The 18,946-nt window shown below is 35.2% G+C and overlaps 1 protein-coding gene across 1 annotated transcript in view; it reads left to right on the top strand.

Annotated features, from left to right (window-relative positions):
* Positions 1 to 18,946, top strand: part of SKIC3 (SKI3 subunit of superkiller complex) — a gene marked incomplete at both ends in the record, with an annotated part of 81,716 nt that overhangs the window by 17,447 nt on the left and 45,323 nt on the right. Inside the window, 16 exons of the mRNA XM_080694113.1 lie at positions 147 to 248; positions 1,355 to 1,494; positions 3,824 to 3,910; positions 4,003 to 4,106; positions 5,463 to 5,589; positions 6,509 to 6,688; positions 7,275 to 7,399; positions 8,318 to 8,571; positions 11,164 to 11,266; positions 13,886 to 14,062; positions 14,151 to 14,295; positions 14,464 to 14,542; positions 14,634 to 14,695; positions 14,808 to 14,864; positions 17,344 to 17,412; positions 18,530 to 18,604. Coding sequence (XP_080550239.1) covers positions 147 to 248; positions 1,355 to 1,494; positions 3,824 to 3,910; positions 4,003 to 4,106; positions 5,463 to 5,589; positions 6,509 to 6,688; positions 7,275 to 7,399; positions 8,318 to 8,571; positions 11,164 to 11,266; positions 13,886 to 14,062; positions 14,151 to 14,295; positions 14,464 to 14,542; positions 14,634 to 14,695; positions 14,808 to 14,864; positions 17,344 to 17,412; positions 18,530 to 18,604 — 1,886 coding nt within the window. The remainder of the gene's footprint in view (positions 1 to 146; positions 249 to 1,354; positions 1,495 to 3,823; positions 3,911 to 4,002; positions 4,107 to 5,462; positions 5,590 to 6,508; positions 6,689 to 7,274; positions 7,400 to 8,317; positions 8,572 to 11,163; positions 11,267 to 13,885; positions 14,063 to 14,150; positions 14,296 to 14,463; positions 14,543 to 14,633; positions 14,696 to 14,807; positions 14,865 to 17,343; positions 17,413 to 18,529; positions 18,605 to 18,946) is intronic.

Raw genomic sequence — 18,946 nt, 5'->3', positions numbered from 1 at the left:
ATGGTTTGGGGCATGGGATCAGTGTGACTTTGTGATTGATTACATGAGAGAGGTGAGGAAGAGGGGAGGACTCTGATTTGGAAAGTAGATATTCCTTTAAGCAGTCACAGAAATCTTTGTTTTTGTTACTGCTTTTCTCCTTTTAGGGTTAAAGGAAAGTCCTCTCTGCACAGCTGGATGGTATCACTTGGCAGAAACCCAAGTCAAAATGCACAGGTGTAAGGAAGCTGTTCTTTCATGCAGTCAAGGTATTCTTGACATCTTTTGGGTTTACATATAAGGATGGCCAATACTATTTGTTTTCATGTTAAAGGGAGAAATATAGTGGTTTTAAAAAGCCCTGGAATTTTTTTTTTCATTTTAAATTGCTGACTATATTTTACTAAAAAGATTAAATGAATGCCAAATCTATTATTTTTGTGATATTGGGGATTGAACCCAGGAGCATTCTACATCTGAACCAGAACCCCAACCCTTTTATATCTTTTGTTTTGAAACAGGGTCATCTTGCTAGGTTGCTGAGAATTTCATTACATTGCTGAGACTGACCTCAAACTTGCAATCCTCCTGTCTTATCCTCCCAAGTTCTGGGATTTGTACAGGCATGCATGCACCACAATGCCCGGCTTAGTTTATCTATTTTTAAGCTGACCGTGGGGACTTATCCAGGTTTCCCACATTTGAATTTTAACAAAGTCAGGTTAGGTTAGGGTGGAGATGCTCTGCCTCTTTTTGTAACAAGGAAGTTTCTGGTGTGTTCAGGAACTTCGTGATATAGATAAGGAAGCTGTAGGCATCTTGGAACCCATTTGAATGTGGTGAGGTGAGATACGGAGTGATTCTCTGTTCTGACTTATCTAGTAACCTCACTTCTGTAATTGAAAATCCCTTCACCTAGCTCCTGTCTCGTCAGCTTCTTTTCCTTCTTGTATCCTTAACTGGCTGTGTGTGATACAGGTACTGTGGTTAAGGGATAACCTTGATGAGGCAGCAGGTTAAAATAGCCATTTTTATTCTCCAGTATCTTTGGTTTTCTTATATGTCATGTGACAACAGCCCACCACGTGCTGTGTGCATGTGTTTCACTGTCACTGTGATCTGCGTTATGAGGTGAGACTATAACGCACCAATAGAAGCATAAAGAAATTTTAAAAAATGAAAGTAGAGGCTTTAAATTCATATGTGGACTAAATTAAGATCGTTCTATAAAAAGTTCAAGGAAGAATTTACGTTTACCTTTGGAGAACTCTTTATGGAAATTTATCTTTACTATGTCTTTATTATATGTCATTCTTAAAAAGCAAAGAAGTGAAGTGATGTGGTTATCTCATTCAGATGCCCTTAATTTTGTCAGCCCTGAAGAACATAGACAGTCTTGGTGTACCTGGTGGCAGTCTCAATCAGAAGAACCTTTGTCTCCGTTTGAAAGCAGAGGCTTTAATTAAGCTCTCGGATTGTGACTCTTCAGAGGAAGCAGTTCGTACTCTTGATCAGGTAGTGTCATCATTGAGTTTTTCCCTTTAACTTTAATTACTGTTCAACCACCAAGTAACAACTATTTCTTTCTACCAAATATTTATTGACACACACATTTCGAGTTACAGGTATAAATTCACCATATCTGCACTTTGATCAATCATTCATATACTTGGAAACTCTGAAAGTTATTTCTTTGACTCTTGGTTAAGTACTTCAGAGTGCTCTTCGTATGGGGCAATTTATTTCTTTAGCTTTTTCTATTAGTCTCCCCTCTTTTTGTTCTCTTAGATACTATTTGGTTATTATTAATTTGGGATTCTAAATCCCCCCCCCCAAATGTTCTCTAGATTATTGTAAAGATTGAGGACTTTAGTACTTTCATGATAGAGAATGTTTGGTTTCATTCAAAGAAAGACTGATTTTTAAGGACAAAACTGATTTCTTAATTAGTTTTTGTTCAAGTCATTTGAAATTCCCTAGGGAAAAAAATGTATCAGAGTCAGATGTGGTGGTCTGTGCTTATAATACAGGTACTTAGGAGGCTGAGACAGGAAGATCATATGTTCAAATTCAGCCTCACCAACTAGTCAAGACTCTCAGCAACTGAAGGAAACCCTATTTCAAATAAAGAACGCTGCAGTATAATTTAGAGGTAGAGTGCTTTTGGACTCACCCTAGTACTGTACACACACACACACACACACACACACACACACACACACACACACACATATCCAACCCCAAAACATTCCAGGTAAACCATGAATTATAACAACATTGAACTTTGATGAGTTTTGTCAGATAAAGGCCATTTTCTTATCAAAAACTCTTATCACTTAGTATATTGCAGGGTTTTTATTTTTTATAAAAATCATTGTTTTGTATATTTCAAAGGGCTTTAGATTTCATATTTCTTTAAAATTATAGCAGTTGTCAACATCCTTCAAGAAATAAAATTGTTTATTTTCTACTTGCCTTTCCTCGATAATATGCTTTGTGTGAATGCTTTATAAAGAACTTTCCAATACTCTCTCTCTCTCTCTCTCTCTCTCTCTCTCTCTCTCTCTCTCTCTCTCTCTCTCTCTCACACACACACACACACACACACACACACAGAAAATCTTAAAAAACTGGAGGGGTTCCAGGTCTGAGACAAAAAATGTGCAAGGTGAGCACTGAACATCTTGTCATAACAAACAAACAAGGAAACTATAAAGGCTATTAGGATGATTTCAAGAGGGCTTAGAAACTGGCATACAGAGGAGAGGCTCTCACTGGCCAGTCAAGGCACCAGTAACTGTCGTGGATTGGACCCCATCAATTATGTTTAAGTTTGTGGTTGTATGATGGTACACAAAAGAAATCAACAAAATAGCCAAGAGAAAAATAATCTTTGGAGGATGCTAAGGAGTGCACTTGAAGGAATTAAAGCAGTTGTTTTCTCTTTCCTGTGTGAACTGTTTCTTAAGATAACCAAGGAAACAGTGAAGGGAGGAGAAATTTCTCTTTGTTTAAGAAGAAATGATAAATGAATAGATGTAATTGAGGATCTATGACTTCTAGTATCACAAAAATAAAAACAGCAAGATTCACAACTAAGTGCACGTACCCATGAGGTATTCTTGCGAGAACATCAAATCTCAATCAGATCAAGGCTTCTAGACCTAACTACTAAAATACAGGGAATCATGAAACATGCAAATACCATTAAAATATATTCAGCAAAGTCCAGACTCTGGGAAACTGACAATTAATTGGCCCATATTTTCAGAAGTTAAATTTAAGATCAGAAAGGAAAAAGATGAAAGGGAACCCATTAGATTAAAAGAGATTTGAGATCTATCAGCCAATTGGATTTTTATCAAAATAAATAATTGCTCAAATATTTTGTGAGACACCTGGAAATGTGATAGTAAAGATGTATGGTTGGCTTTGTTAGTGTGATAATAGTAATATGGCTATTTCATTTAGAAATGAATATAACTTTTAGATATAGATGCTGGATTATCACAGATGAAAAGTTTTAATATCTGAGATTAGTTTTAGAATTATCTGAGCAGGGATTTGATAAGGTGGATGAATATGTAGATGAAAAAAATTTCCCTGGATGATAGGTACATATGGGATTGTTATTCTAGTCTTTAATTTTTTTATATGTATTTGAAATTTTCCTTATTAAAGAGATTACAAAGAATGAAAATGTTATTAGTGATAGAAAATAGGACATTTATATCTTTATTCTACTAGGACTCGGCTTTTCATTCTTTAATTAAAGCAAGCATTGCTGCAGTTTTGTTGAAGGAGATTTTTAGCGGTTATTTACAATTTTTTTTTTTTTTTTTAGGTTTCAGATGCAAATAACATCCCAGGACTTTTGGTTCTCAAAAGCTTGGCCTATCTGAACAAAGGCTCATTAGATGAAGCTACAAAGGTTAGTTTTTATTTTAATGTAAACTAAGCATATTTCAAAAGTTACAAGTCATTTTTATGTGGATATGGAATTGACAGGTACCTACTTTGTAGATTATGGAAGACGTTCTCTCTTCTTACCCTGACCTAGCTGAAGCTCACGCCCTTGAGGCTTTCATCCATTTTACGAAAAAGGACTATCTACAAGCAGAAAAATGGTAAGGGCATATAGGTTGCTGATAGATCCAGTCACATCTAAGTTTGCTTTTCTACTTCTTAAAAAATCGAAATGGACTGATGAAGATCCAATTTTATATAAATTTGTCTTTAAAGGCTTTTAGTCAGAATAAAAATGGCATATATATATATATATATATATATATATATGAAAAAATGTTCAATATCTTTAGCAATCTGGGAGATGTGAATCAAAACTATACTGAGATTTCATCTAACCCAACCAGAATGGCAGTCCTCAAGAAGTAAAACAACAGTAAATGCTGGCGAGGATGAGGGCAAATAGGAGCTCTTCTACACTGTTGGTGGAATTTCAAATTAGTGCAGCTACTATGGAGATTCCTCAGAAAACTGGGAATGGATCCATCACATCATCCAACTATACTGCTTCTAGGTATCTTTCCAAAGAGACTGAAATCAGATGATTATGGTGATACACGCATATCCATGTTTATAGTAGCATAGGTTACAATAGCCAAATTATGGAACCAACCCAGGTATCCATCAACAGATGAATGAAATTCTATTCAGCAATAAAGAAGAACAAAATTATGTTATTAATAGGAAAATGGATGGATTTGGAGAACATGATGTTAAGTGAGATTAGCCAGTCACAGAAAGTGTAGGATCATATGTTTTCTCTAGTATTTGGAAGCTAGGGAGTAATTGTAATATAAAAGCTACTCCAGACAATGGAGGAGAAACTCCAGTGGAGCTAAGGAGGTGGTTTGGGGAAAGGACCAGGGGAGGGAGAATCAATGAAGGAGTCACCTGCTTTTACATTTGATATATGAGAATATCAAATGTTAGTCTGAATACCCTGTATGAGGAAGGGGGTGTGGGGAGCAAGGGGAAGCCCACCAAGTGCTATGTGCATGTATGTCACTGTGAACTACATTATAATGTGAGACTCTAATACACCAATGAAAATATAAAAAATCAATAGATTAAGAAGAAAAAACAAAAAGTAAGGCCTTTAAAAAGTCTTAGTGTTTTTAAGAAATGCATTTCCATTTTACCATAGTAACTGAAAAAGTCTGTGATAGATTTTGAATCTAATTACTTATTGTCATTTCAGTAAGTAAATGTAACATTTGGTATAATCTCTGAACACTTAGCATGTGTTAGTGCTAAAAGGCCACTGTGCTTTTTTAAGCTTTCTCTTCTTCAAAAACAAATTATTTTATCTCATGATAGCCTAATTTCTAAAATAATTACTTATTTCTTATTTGGTATCCTTGAATCACTGAGCCTATTTCAATTAGGAGTCTCCTATATTTTACATATTTATCTATAAATATTTTAATATTCCTTTTTATTCCCCTTTGGTGACATAGTTTCCAGAGAGCACTTGAGAGAGATCCTGAAGTTGCAGAATATCATTACCAGCTTGGGTTAACATATTGGTTCATGGGCGAAGAAACAAGAAAAGATAAAACAAAGGCTCTTACCCACTTCCTAAAGGTAAAATAGGTCCTGCTATTCAGTTACTAGTTGAAGGGAATTTTATTCTAAAATCATAAAGAGAAATGATGCAAGTTTAAAGGTATTTAAAATCACAGTTCGTGGACAGCCTCAACTACTTAATGAGGTCCTTTGTAACTCAGTGTGACCCTGTTTCAAAATAAATAATAATTAATAATAAAAAAATACAGCTGGGGATGTAGCGCGGAGGAATAATGTCCCTGGGTTCCATCCCCAGTACCGAAAAAAAAAAAAAAATAAAAGAACTGCTCTTTACTGAACTGTTTTTAATTATCATTTTTCATATATAAGGTTTTGTGAGAATATTATGTGGCTTTTCAAGGAGAATATTAATCATAGAAATAATTTTTTTCAGAAATGTGTTAGAGTGAGATGCTTTAGGAGTTTTGTGCATGTGTGTTTCTGTCACTCTGTATTCCAATGTGATGTCTAATTACAATGTACCAAATAAAGGTATTAAAGAAAGAAATATGCCTTATAGAAAGTGACACAATTATTTCTGGAAAATAGTACTGTTTTTAGGTAAATTTTACTCTAGTTTTATAGGCATATGAGTCTAGATGTTTAACCTTTTGGTTTTTTTTTTAGATATTTAATATAAGTTCTACATTCTTATCTTGACCTTTAAGAATAGATTAATTAAACAGTAGTTCTAATTTCACATTCTTTTACTGAAGAAACTAGTATTTTATGCTTAGGTTTATTTTCTGTAAGCACCGAGGACCAACTTTTATGTCTCTTTTAAATCTTACAGTAAAAGATGTTTTGGTCTCTCTTTGTGCATTTAAATAATGTGTTTCTTTTTTCTTTAATTTGTGTACTGTATTTATATTTTGTGTTTTAAAAATACTCACCCCAAAGAATTTTTAATGTTCTATTGTTAATATTTACTTCCAAGGCAGCAAGACTGGATACATACATGGGTAAAGTGTTCTACTATTTGGGTCATTATTACCAAGATGTAGTGGGAGATAAAAGCAGGGCCCGTGGCTGCTACAGGAAAGCCTTTGAACTAGATGACACTGATGCTGAATCCGGAGCTGCAGCAGTTGACCTAAGTGTGGAGCTTGAAGATATGGTATGTCACTCTTGCCTTTTTTTGATTTTTAAAATTTTTTTTGTAGTACTGGGGATGAAATCTAGAGGCATTCTACCTCTGAGCTATACTCCCAGCCAGCCCCATTTTTTATTCTTTATTTTGAAATAGGGTCTCACTGAGTTGCAAAGGCCCTCACTAAGTTGCTGAGGCTGTCCACGATTCATGATCCTCCCTGTAATTCCAGCCTCCCAAGTGCTGGGATTACATGTGTGCGCCACCATGCCCAGCCTGCCTTTTAAAATTTTTACCCTCAGTTTATAAATGGAAGTATTTTTATACATGTATGTATTTGAAAGTTACCATTAGTTTTGAAAGTTACTATTAGTTTTTGTTTTTCTTTGTAGATAAAATAGAATTTTTTTCCTACCATTTACAAGTAGATTACATTTTATTTTCATTAGCAGATATTAGACTACATATCACTTATTACTGAAACTAAATTGATGTAAAGCAGTGTAAGTTTGAAAATGCAAAAGTAGGAAATTAAAATACATGTCTCTATTTTTACATAGGTGTTTTATACCTTTATGATGTTCAGTGTCTCTAACAAATATTTTCTTATTAGGAAGCTGCCTTGTCTATTTTAACAACAGTAATTCAAAAAGCAAGTGCTGGAACAGCAAAATGGGCCTGGCTTAGGCGAGGACTGTACTATTTGAAAGCTGGTCAACATTCTCAAGCAGTGGCTGAGTAAGGCTCCTCACTATATTTATTTTTAGACAGCGTAATGATTTTTTAAAGTAAAATTCATTTATACCCGAAGGATCCTTCATAAGTTGCTTCTTACCGGGTTGTGTTTTGAGAGAAGAAATATAAAATTTACTTCTAGTTGATTGGTGCTTATTGTCTATATGGCAGTAGAATTTCAAGAATTATGTCCTGTTGCTGAGGAGATAGCCAGTCTGGTAAAGTCAAGTCTTAACAATATCACACATGTAGTAGATTCTCAGTAGGAATTTCAGTAAAGATTCACAGCTGAGGTAAAGGTTTTTGTTGCTCGTCCACTGACATTCATTATTTTTGCAAGAGAGACATTTGGCAGCTTTAAGAGCATTTGGCATAGTTCATACATTATCAATTTTAGTTATTTGATTTGAAATGTATTTCAAAATAAATAAAATGTAATTGAATCAAAGTAAAGTGTTTTATGTTTTATGTTAATATCTAGAATATAGGCATTTTGAAATTTTTCATGAAAATGGAATTTGGTCAGAAATTTAAAGCATGTCTCTTATTCCTATAATTCAACGGTGACATCCCTATTTAGTGGAAGGATTAGTGGTGGCTATGAAGCAGACTGAGATGTCTACCTGCTCTGGTAGGTTAGAAAACTATAGTTCTTTCATATAGGTAAATAAGTATTTCAGATAAGCTTATTTCAAATAAGCATTTGTTTTTGTTCATTCTGAAATTTTAATAAAAAATTTATTAGTATTAAAAAGTTTAAGTTGTAAAAGAAACAGGTACATTTACTTTTAGTAGCACTTTTATAAATAGAAGGAGCCATGGATAACATGATTTGATTGTATTATTTATTTAATGTTTTTCTTTTGGATGTGAACATAGTTCTATTATTTTTAGTTCTCTTACTGTTTCTTAAAATTTTAGTTTACAGGCAGCATTAAGGGCAGACCCAAAGGACTTCAATTGTTGGGAGTCTTTAGGAGAGGCATACTTAAGCAGAGGCGGTTATACCACAGCCTTGAAGTCTTTCACAAAAGCCAGTGAGCTGAACCCAGAATCCATGTACAGTGTCTTCAAGGCTGCAGCAATACAGCAAATCCTAGGCAAGTACAAGGAGGCCATAGCTCAATACCAGCAGATCATTAAAAAGAAAGAAGACTATGTGCCTGCTTTGAAAGGTAATTTCTTTTCTTTTTAAAATATACTTTTATTGGTGCACTGTAGTCTGCATCCTAGTGTAGTTTAGAGTGATAATGACAGGCATGCACACGGCACTTGGGGAGCTTCCCTCTGGCTCCCTCCCTACTCCCTCCCTTGGGTCATTTATTTTTAATAGCTCCTTTGACTTTCATGATACTTCATTATATAATCCTTGGGTAAATTTCCTACGTAAATGTGTTGAATAACTTGAAAAGAACTCTTTAGTCAATAGTATGCATCTAACATAAACCTCTTATAGTATATCTTTTATAGATTTAAATATAAGAAGATCAAATCTTGCTTTATACTAGCTAATAAATAGTAATGTGAAGCCAGGTGTGGTGTTGTACACCTGTAATCCTAGCACTTGGGAGGTTGAGACAAGTGGATCACAGCTTTGAAGACAGTGCGCCCAGTAACTTAGTGAGATCCTGTTTCAAAATAAAAAGAAAAAGTAGGGCTTAGAGTATAGTTCGGATATAGAACGTCTCTGGGATCAGTCTTCAGTATCCCCCTCATAATAAATAGATGAATAAATAGTAATATGATAGAGATTTTAGGTAACTTTTAGATGAATACCATGATGCCTATTGTACCTAAAAATGGACCTCTAAAAAAAAAAAAGTAAGTGCTTTTACATTTTGATAATTAATTTGCTGTATCATAGGAATTCCTTAAAACATTTTAATTATTTTGTAAATTATTTAAGTTAATTTAAATTTTTTTAAACATTAGAGGCATCGTATTGTTTTGTAATTGTCTAAGTTGATTTCAGTTTCTTCATAGATAATCATTCTTCTTAATTATCTTTGAATATATAAGGAAAAATACTACCATCTCTATAATCTAAGTTTTGTATGATTATATTTTATCATTTGAAAAAAACCTAGACTTCTTTATTTATTTATTTATTTTGTGGTGCTGGGGGTGGAACCCAGAGGCTTTTCTACCTTTAGGCTATACTCCCAGACCTATTTTATATTTTATTTGGAAACAGGATCTCACTAAGTTGCTGAGAGCCTCACTAAGTAGCTGAGGCTGGCTTCGAACCTGTGTGATCCTCCTGTCTCAGCCTTCCAAGCACAGGGATTACAAGCGTGCGCCACCACGTCCAGCTCTAGACTTCTTTAAAATAACAAAGTTTAAACCCTTAGTAATGTTGGTTTTGAGTAACATAGCTTAGGGCTTGAAATCACTCTTTCTTAAAAAATTGTTTATTTTGCAAAACTTTTCTCAAGAGAAGGGGTGGTCACATTTTTTAAATGTTTACTAGGTGCCTTAGGAAATCAATATTTCATTTAATTTTTACAGTACAGTTTGCTATATAGATTTCTTTTTTGTGTGTGTGTGCGGTACTGGAGGTGGAACCCAGAGGCTTTCTACAGCCGGGCTATACTCCCAGACCTATTTCATATTTTTATTTGGAAACAGGATCTCACTAAGTTGCTGAGAGCCTCACTAAGTAGCTGAGGCTGGCTTCGAACCTGTGCGATCCTCCTGTCTCAGCTTCCCAAGTGCAGGGATTACAAGCGTGTTCCACCACGCCTGGTTGTATAGATTTCAGTATAAAATATCTTGCTTCACAATTGTTAAATAGTTGTATGATAGAAAATAATATTTAGATAGTATCTTCATTTTTTTTTTTTTTTTTTTTTTGCGGGTCTGGGAATGGAACTCAGAGGCATTCAACCTCCAAGCTACAGCCCCTGCCCTATTTTTTATTCTTTTATTTTGAAACCTGGTCTCACTGAGTTGCAGAGGGCCTCACTAAGTAGCTGAGGCTGTTCGCGAACCGCGATCCTCCAGTCTCAGCCTCTCAAATGCTGGGATTACAAGCGTTTGCCACCATGCCTGGCTTAGTATCTTCATTTTTGAGACTGAGATTTTAATTTTTCTTGTGGTACTGGGGTTCCTGGAAGCCCTTCTACCTCTGGGATACACTCCCAGACCTATTTTATACATTTTTATTTTTAAAAACACGGTCTCTTAAGCCAACGGGGCTGGCTTCAAACCAGCGTGATCCTCCTGTTTCTGCCTCCCAAGCGCAGAGATTACAAGCATGCGCCACCACGCCTGACAAGGCTGAGATTTTAAGAGGAAAGTCACTTGCTCAAAGTTAAAGAAATTCTTTGGTTTCACAATTGGTAATTTTCACAATTTTTAGTGCATGCTTATTCCATCTAACCTGTGAAAATTTGAATTCTTAACTAAATGTGTGCAAGATTATATTTGAAGATGATTTTATAAAACATTAGGGCATGTTTGCTGGAAAGGGGCTTTAAAAGAACAGCAGTATTTTTTTTTTTTTTTTTTTTGGTGGTACTGGGGTTCCTGGAAGCCCTTCTACCTCCAGGCTACACTCCCAGACCTATTTTATATTTTTAAAACAGGGTCTCTTACGATAGCGCAGCTGGCTTCGAACCGGTACGATCCTCCTGTCTCTGACTCCCAAGCGCGGGGATTACAAGCGTGCGCCACCAGGCCCGGCCGAACAGCACTACATTTATTTGAAATTTATTTTAAGGGTTTATTTTATATATTTGAATGACGAGAGATTTACCTGATTTTAGGTTTGGGTGAATGCCATCTTATGATGGCAAAAGCGGCTCTAGTGGATTATCTTGACGGGAAAGCTGTATACTACATAGAAAGAGCCCTGGAGTATTTTACTTGGTTAGTATTATTTTTTATTGTGTTTATTTTCTTATTATTGTAATCAAGCCAAACTTAGAAAATAATTTTATGTCTATTCTGTTAGCTATAGCAATTATTCAGAATGTCACACTTAAAGACTACTAGACTATCAAGTCTGAGAGCATCTATATTATATTAAGTCACACTTGAAGAATCAGACATAATTTCTTATGGTTTTCATCATGGCTGGCATACTGGATACCAAGGAAAGAGTAGGAAGGGAGACGCTGTTGCTAGTGGAGCAGCAGCTCTGACACCATGTGTTAGGCTTCTCTTTCATGAGATGTGGAAATGGGAGTATCTCTATTGAGACTGATTGGGAAGTGGGGCTTTGGATGCACAGAATGTTTTACATCAAAGGTAAGGACATATTTTAGGCTTATTGGGAGGGCTGAAGGTAATGAGAAATAAGTAATCTGATTATTTCTGATGAGAAACTAAGGAAAAGTGATATATCTAATGATAAAAAAGAATCAGAAAAACTTGAATAAATCTGGTATTTTATGGAAGGGTAAATTCATTAGTGCATTTATATAAATTCGTTAGAATTGTTATTTGTGGTAGATGGCTTTAAAAAGTCCACACATTATGCTGGACATGATTGTGTGTGCCTGTGATGCCAGCTACTTGGAAGACTGAAGCAGGAGAATTGTGAGTTTGAGGCCAGCCTGGGTAATATAGTGAGACTCCATCTCCAAAGCCCACAAGTTACCAATACTTGAGAGGTTGAGACAAAAGGATTGCAAGTTCGAGGGCAGCCTCAGCAAGTAGTGAGACTCTCATCAACTTAGTGAGAGCCTGTTTCAAAATAAAAGTAAAACAGGGCTGGAGATAGAGCTAGAATGCTTTCTAGGTTCAATGCCAGTAGACTCCCCCCAAATTCATAAGTTAGACGTATATTTCCTTTCTCCTCCCCTCTCTGTTTCTTTTTTTTTTCTCTTAAAAGCATCTTTCTTCTGCTATCTTTCTGTATTTTTTCTTTTCCAACTTTCCTTCTTCTGTTTCCTATTTATTTGGTACCCAACCCTTTTTCTCTCACATACCTTTTATTGCTGTTTTTCGAATCTTACATAATATAGTTCTTCCCAAAGAGTTACTATGAAATAGGCATGCTTTGTTTGAGAGTAAATGTGAGCCTTCTGGTGGCAGTACTTTGGCTACAAATATTGCCTTCTGAGTCGATGAATAACAACCAATTATAGAATGGTATATTAAATGTTTGAAATTATAGCCCCCAAATATAAATTTACTTCTGGATTTAAAAGTTCATATTGTCACAATTATTGTGTAAAAGTTATAAGAATTATTTTACTTTACCCATGTATTTTTTTTATTGAACTTAAAAGAACATACAAATTGGGGCTGTTAAATTGCCCTTGTTAGACTTTTTCTTTTTTCTCCTCATTTTCTTTCATGCTCAATTTTAGAATTTCTGCCAAGTATTTAAAGGAACTTGAAATACCGTTGTCCTTCCTTCTGATTCTCACACGGGTTGTTCAGTCGTGACTACAATAATTAATATTTCTCAGGAAGACATTGGAAAATGATTTTTGGCTGCACCCCTTGAGTAGAAAAGGCTGTGAAAATGTTCCATCTGCTTGTCCATCTGCCTGTGACATAGCAGTTTGTGATAGCTGATTACTGAAGTTCGGCTTAAGTGAAATTGCTGTGTTTTATTGATAAGATCTGGAGAAAAATGTGTAGCTCTGTTTTTTCTCCTTCTAAAAAGTAGCACCCTCTACCTCTGTAATAAGCACTTCTTTTTGCTTTTGAGCTTGTCTATTCAGTATATTTTTGTTTGCTTCTGCAAATGTGAGTCTTCACATTTTCAGGTTTAGATTTTTGTTATTTTTTGGCCTCAGAATGAAAATCTTTTAGACCACCAAATATATTTGATACACTCACTGGTCTTTTAAAAATTTGAGGTAAAGTCTAAAAGCAAAAATTTGAGATTATAGCAGTAGTAAACTATAAAACATTTACTTTAGTGCCATGGTCATTATTTAAATAAACAAAAGAGCATACTATAAAAATATCAAAATTAATAGTAATTGGTCCTCAAAAAGTTTTTGGCTATTTTATTTTTTACTACTTCTGATTAAAATGATAAGGAATACTAGAAAACTGCAATTTTTTTTACATTCCTGCCTTCCCTTTCTTTCTTCTTATTTGGGAGGTGATGGAATATAATTCAGTCAGGAGGAGGTTAGTTATTAATAATTAAGTTAGGAACATTCCCAGAGTTTAACTAAAGAAGTAGCCCTTAACAAGGATGCATGTACACTGGGCATGGTGGCGCACGCTTGTAATTCCAGCATTCGGGAGGCGGAGACTGGAGGATCGCAGTTCACAGACAGCCTCAGCTACTTAATGAGGCCCTCCACAACTTAGTGAGACCCTGTTTCAAAATAAAAGAATAAAAAATGGGGCCGAGGTCAGATGCCCCTGGGTTCCATCCCCAAACCTGCAAAAAAAAAAAAAAAAAAAAAAAAGATTGCATGTACATCTTTTCTGTGTTCGTTGTGAGGACCAATGAGGGAGATAAACTTCAAGCTTTTTGGAAATAACTTTTAAGAATCATACTGTTTCTTCTTTTAGGGCCCTGCAGCATCGAGCTGATGTGTCCTGCCTTTGGAAGCTAGTTGGGGATGCTTGCACCAGTCTGTATGCTGTTTCACCATCTAAAGTGAATGTTAATGTTTTAGGAGTCCTTCTAGGTCAGAAAGAAGGAAAACAAGTGTTAAAGAAAACTGAGCTCCTCCATCTTGGAGGAAGGTAATTTACAAAGACTATCAGTTAACGGCACTCAAATTGAATTAGGATATTATAACAAAACATAACATTCACTTTTATTTTTCCATAGGTGTTATGGTCGTGCATTAAAACTGATGTCTACATCTAATACATGGTGTGATCTTGGAATTAATTATTACCGCCAAGCACAACACCTAGCAGAAACAGGCAGCGACACGAATGATCTTAAAGAGTTGCTAGAGAAATCTTTGCATGTACGGTTTTGAGAAATTTTTATAAACTTAAAAAAATTTTTTGAAAAAATGCTTTTCTTAAAGATGTTTTTGATAAATGTTGTAGTATTCTCACATGAAATCACATTATATAAATATAAATATTGATATTCCAAAAAGAAAAATTAATTTAATTTAACTTCTTTTTAGTGTCTGAAAAAGGCAGTGAGACTTGACAGTAATAACCACTTATATTGGAATGCTCTTGGTGTGGTGGCGAGTTACCGTGGTGAGAACTCAGTAGTAATTACTTCAGTATTTTTCATTATTGTTTTCTCAGGTAACAAAATTCAGTTAACTTTAAATTTTGTATATTTCAGGGATTGGAAATTATGCTCTTGCTCAGCACTGTTTCATCAAATCCATCCAAGCAGAACAAATTGTGAGTGTTTTGTGTATCTATGAAAAGTAACTTCAAATTTTAGTGTTAACAGTGTTCTGAAATTTCCAAGTACAGAAGAGACCTAATTTTTTTTTAAATATATATTTTTTAGAATGCCGTTGCATGGACCAATTTGGGAGTATTATACCTTGCAAATGAAAACATTGAGGTAAACATGTTGTCAGTTTTGTCATTAAAAATAAAGAGAATTTTCTATGTGTAGTCTTTTCATAATAGCTCAGCTTCCTGTGGAGAAATAACTTTGCACATTGGTATCTATCCATTATTCTCTCAGATATGCTAATTGATTGATGACATCCTATTTATTATGTTGAGTAGTGAATAGATGTTTCTTTCTATGACTTTCAAGAAACTTCTGGCTTCATACTTAATGTGGTTTTTGGTGTATAATATAGTCTTATTATGAATTAGTTGAGTGTTTTTCTTTTCTTTTCTTTTCTTTTCTTTTCTTTTCTTTTCTTTTCTTTTCTTTTTTTTTATGGTCCTGGGGTGGAACCCAGGAGCTTTCTACCTCTGGGCTATACTCCCAGATATAAAATAGGTATATCAGATATATCTATTTTATATTTTTATTTGGAAATAGGGTCTCACTAAGTTGCTGAGAGCCTCACTAAGTAGCTGAGGCTGGCTTTGAACCTGTGCGATCCTCCTGTCTCAGCCTTCCAAGCGTAGGGATTACAAGTGTGCGCCACCGTGCCCGGCTGAGTGTTTTCTTTTTATCTGTCTTTGGGCCTGGGAATATAGCTTAGTGGTAGCTCCTGAAAAGGCCTGCAGTTGATCCCACTATAAAAAATAAAAGTCCTTTGTACATTGCATTGGGGATGGGGTAGTTAAAGGTAAGGGAGGATGATTAGTATTCTCTGCCAGTTTAAATTTACCTTTGTTTCTGTGATTTAGATTTTGGCTTCAGTGGATGTTAATCCCTCTATATACCACAGTGTCATTCATCATAGTTAAACAGTTATGCATTAGAGAATTAAAACTGAAGTAACTGGAAGCATGCTTTTTATAGATCATATTTGCAAAATTTCCATAAGCCTTTAAATAATACTGTATCTGAACTGTTTTGTGTTACAACCAGCATATTGTGTCTCGCCCTTTAAAAAAAAGCTTCTGTTGTATTATTGTTTATATATTAAGCCACTCACTGCAGAGAAGACTAGCTTTGGAAGACTGTAAATAGATTGAAGGAAAATATTAATTTGCATCTTAAATATGTGGAGGCAGGGGCTATAACTTAGTAGTAGAGTATGTATTTAACATACACAGGACCTTTAGTTCGAGCCCCATCACCAGAAAAAAATAAGTGAACATATTGTTTAAAACTTTAAATGTACCAGCTGGGCGTGGTAGCACATGCTTTTAATCCCAGCGCTTGGGAGGCTGAGACAAGAGGATCACACAGGTCCCAAGCCAGCCTCAGCTACTTAGTGTGGCTCTCAGCAACTTAGTGAGACCCTGTTTCCAAATAAAGTATAAAGTAGATCTGGGAGTGTAGCCTGGAGGTAGAAAAGCCTCTGGGTTCTACCCCCAGTACCACAAAAAACATACAAATAAAAACTTTAAATGTACCAACATGTTAGTGAGATGCAATAGCAGTTTTATTATAGCATAGCAAAAGAAAAACAAATCTCTTTCTTGCCACACATAGACTATTAAGAAAACAGTATAAATCGGTATGTAATAATAAACTTTCTTGTAGAAGAAAAGAAAAGCATACAAGTTAACAGTCCAAGAAACGTTTTCAGTGTTTCTTTACAAACTAGTGTAGAATTGTACTGTTGACCACTTTTTTTTCCAGTAGGAGATCAATGTCTCACACTGGGTTTTGAGTACTTATTCTCTCTTTTAAGCTTAAAAGAAGGGAATACAGCTTAATTTAATCATTCCCTTCTAACCTGTAGTTAACAAATGGATGTATGATTGGTTTAACGTTCGGCAGACTGTTAGGTAGGAACCTATATTATTGTATTTTATGGCCAGAACTCATAACCTATAAAAAAAATTTGTTATGCCCAGGATTATTCTAAGATTGTTTAGTTAAAACACTATGCTAATTCTGCTTAAACAGTCAAGTTTTAGGTTTATATGTATTTTTTTTTATTTTTGGTGGTACTAGGGTTCCTGGAAGCCCTTCTACCTCCGGGGTACACTCCCAGACCGATTTTTTATATTTTTATTTGGAAACAGGGTCTCTTAAACCAGCACGGCTGGCTTCGAACCTGCGCGATCCTCTTGTCTCTACTTCCCAAGCGTGGGGATTACAAGTGTGTACCACCACGCCCGACTATATGTAATTATTTTGACAGACTTGACTTGTTCTCTTATTTTATGCTGTGTGTGTGTTTGGGGTACTGGGGATGGAACCCAGGGACATTCTACCTCCAAACTATACCCCCAGCCCTATTTTTTTTCTTTGTTTTGAAACAGGGTCTCACTGAATTGCAGAGGGCCTCACTAAGTAGTAGCTGAGGCTGTCTGCAAATTGTGATGCTCCTGTGTCAGCTTCCTAAATGCTGGGATTACAAGTGTGTGCCACCATGCCCAGCCTTATTTTATGCTTTTTAAACAATATTAATTTTATAAAATTACTGAAAATCTGATATCTTCTTGCCTTTTTTTCCTAGCAAGCTCATGAAGCTTTCAAAATGGCTCAATCCCTTGATCCTTCTTATTTAATGTGTTGGATTGGACAGGTAAGATATATAAATTGTTAATAAAGTATTGATGTAAGTAACTTACTGATTTAATAGCACTGATAGTAGTGATAACAGGTAGCATTTGAAGCTTGTTGTGTACTAGTCATCGTACTTAGATTTTTGCATACATTGGTTTAGTTATTTCATAATCAGTCCTTTGAGATGTGACTGTTGTTACACTCTTTTTGTAGAAATTGAAGGTCAGAGATCTCAAGTAATCTACTTAAGGTTATGCAACTTGTAATGATTAAACTTTGGACTCCATCAGTGTGACATTACTATACTTAAAAAATAAATCCAGAACTTTGTTGTTTAACTCACAGAGAAAATGCATATTTACAAAGATCGCTTCAATTATTGTTTCTTTTCCCGTAAAGTCTTTGTATTTAGTTTAGCACTTATGAGTGTTCTCTTTTCCCCTGAGTTTAGATTTTCATGCTGCCGAATAGGAATCAGGATGTTGGTTTAGTAGTGTGAGTTGGCCACTGACTGATTTTCTTACTTTAACATATTGCTTCTTTGGATTTTAATGTTCTCACCTGAAAACAGAGGGGATTGGACAGAGTATTCTTCAATATCTTGTCTAGGTGATAAATTTTAATGAGTTTATAAATAGTTTTGATTCGGAGAATGATAGGAGCATCACCTGTGTAAGATAACTCTTAATAAGGGGTAGATATCTTTTATTGTACTTTTGTCTTTTGGGTTTAATTTTAACTAATTGGTGAAGGAAGCAGAGATAAGAAAAGTAGCCCCTGGGAACAGTAGATTGAGTGTATTACCAAACTCAGCAAGCCCAAGAATTTGCATTTCTATCTGCTCCCAAATTATGATGATAAGGCTGGTGTAGGACCCTCACTTTATAATAGTACTACTCTAGGTCAGCAGTGCTTAACAGAATCACCTAAGTTTTGTTATTTTTTTATTTTGCAAATTTTTTTGTTCTTGAAATAATTTGTTTCAGGAGGCAACTGATAGGTTTAATGAAAATGACAATAGAAGTAAGATTTAACTTTGCTTTTAAGCATAGCTAGTAAACTTGTTTGGTTCTGGATTCATTTATCATTATTATTTCTGTTTCAACACATTAAGGCTAATTTTTTCTTTGCCTAAGGCTCTTATTGCAGAGGCAGTTGGAAGTTACGACACCATGGACCTCTTCAGGCACACTACAGAACTCAGTATGCATGTAAGAATTTGAATGTTCTTGATGTTAGCTTTATGGGCGAAGTACTATCCTTTTATGAAAATGAACAGAGAGTTGTACAAAATGTTAATGACAGCAGTTGTTCTACTCTTCTTTTTTAGAAAGATAAGCTCTCTTTATTATTTATTTTGGTACTGGGGATTGAACCCAGGGTCATTTTGCCTCCAGGCTTTACTCCCAATACTGTTTTTTTAAAGTTTGAAACAGGGTCTTGCTACATTGCTGAGCTGGCCTCAAACTTGGCATCTTAGTGTCTCAGCCTCCCAAGTACTGAGATTACATGCATATGCCATCTTGCCTGGCCTAAACTGTCTTTAATTATTA

This window comes from Muscardinus avellanarius (genome assembly GCF_963383645.1).
Source record: "Muscardinus avellanarius genome assembly, chromosome: 1".
In the NCBI taxonomy this organism is placed as follows: domain Eukaryota; kingdom Metazoa; phylum Chordata; class Mammalia; order Rodentia; family Gliridae; genus Muscardinus; species Muscardinus avellanarius.
The sequence above is the reverse complement of the archived record's forward strand: the minus strand, read 5'-3'. Positions and strand labels throughout refer to the sequence as shown.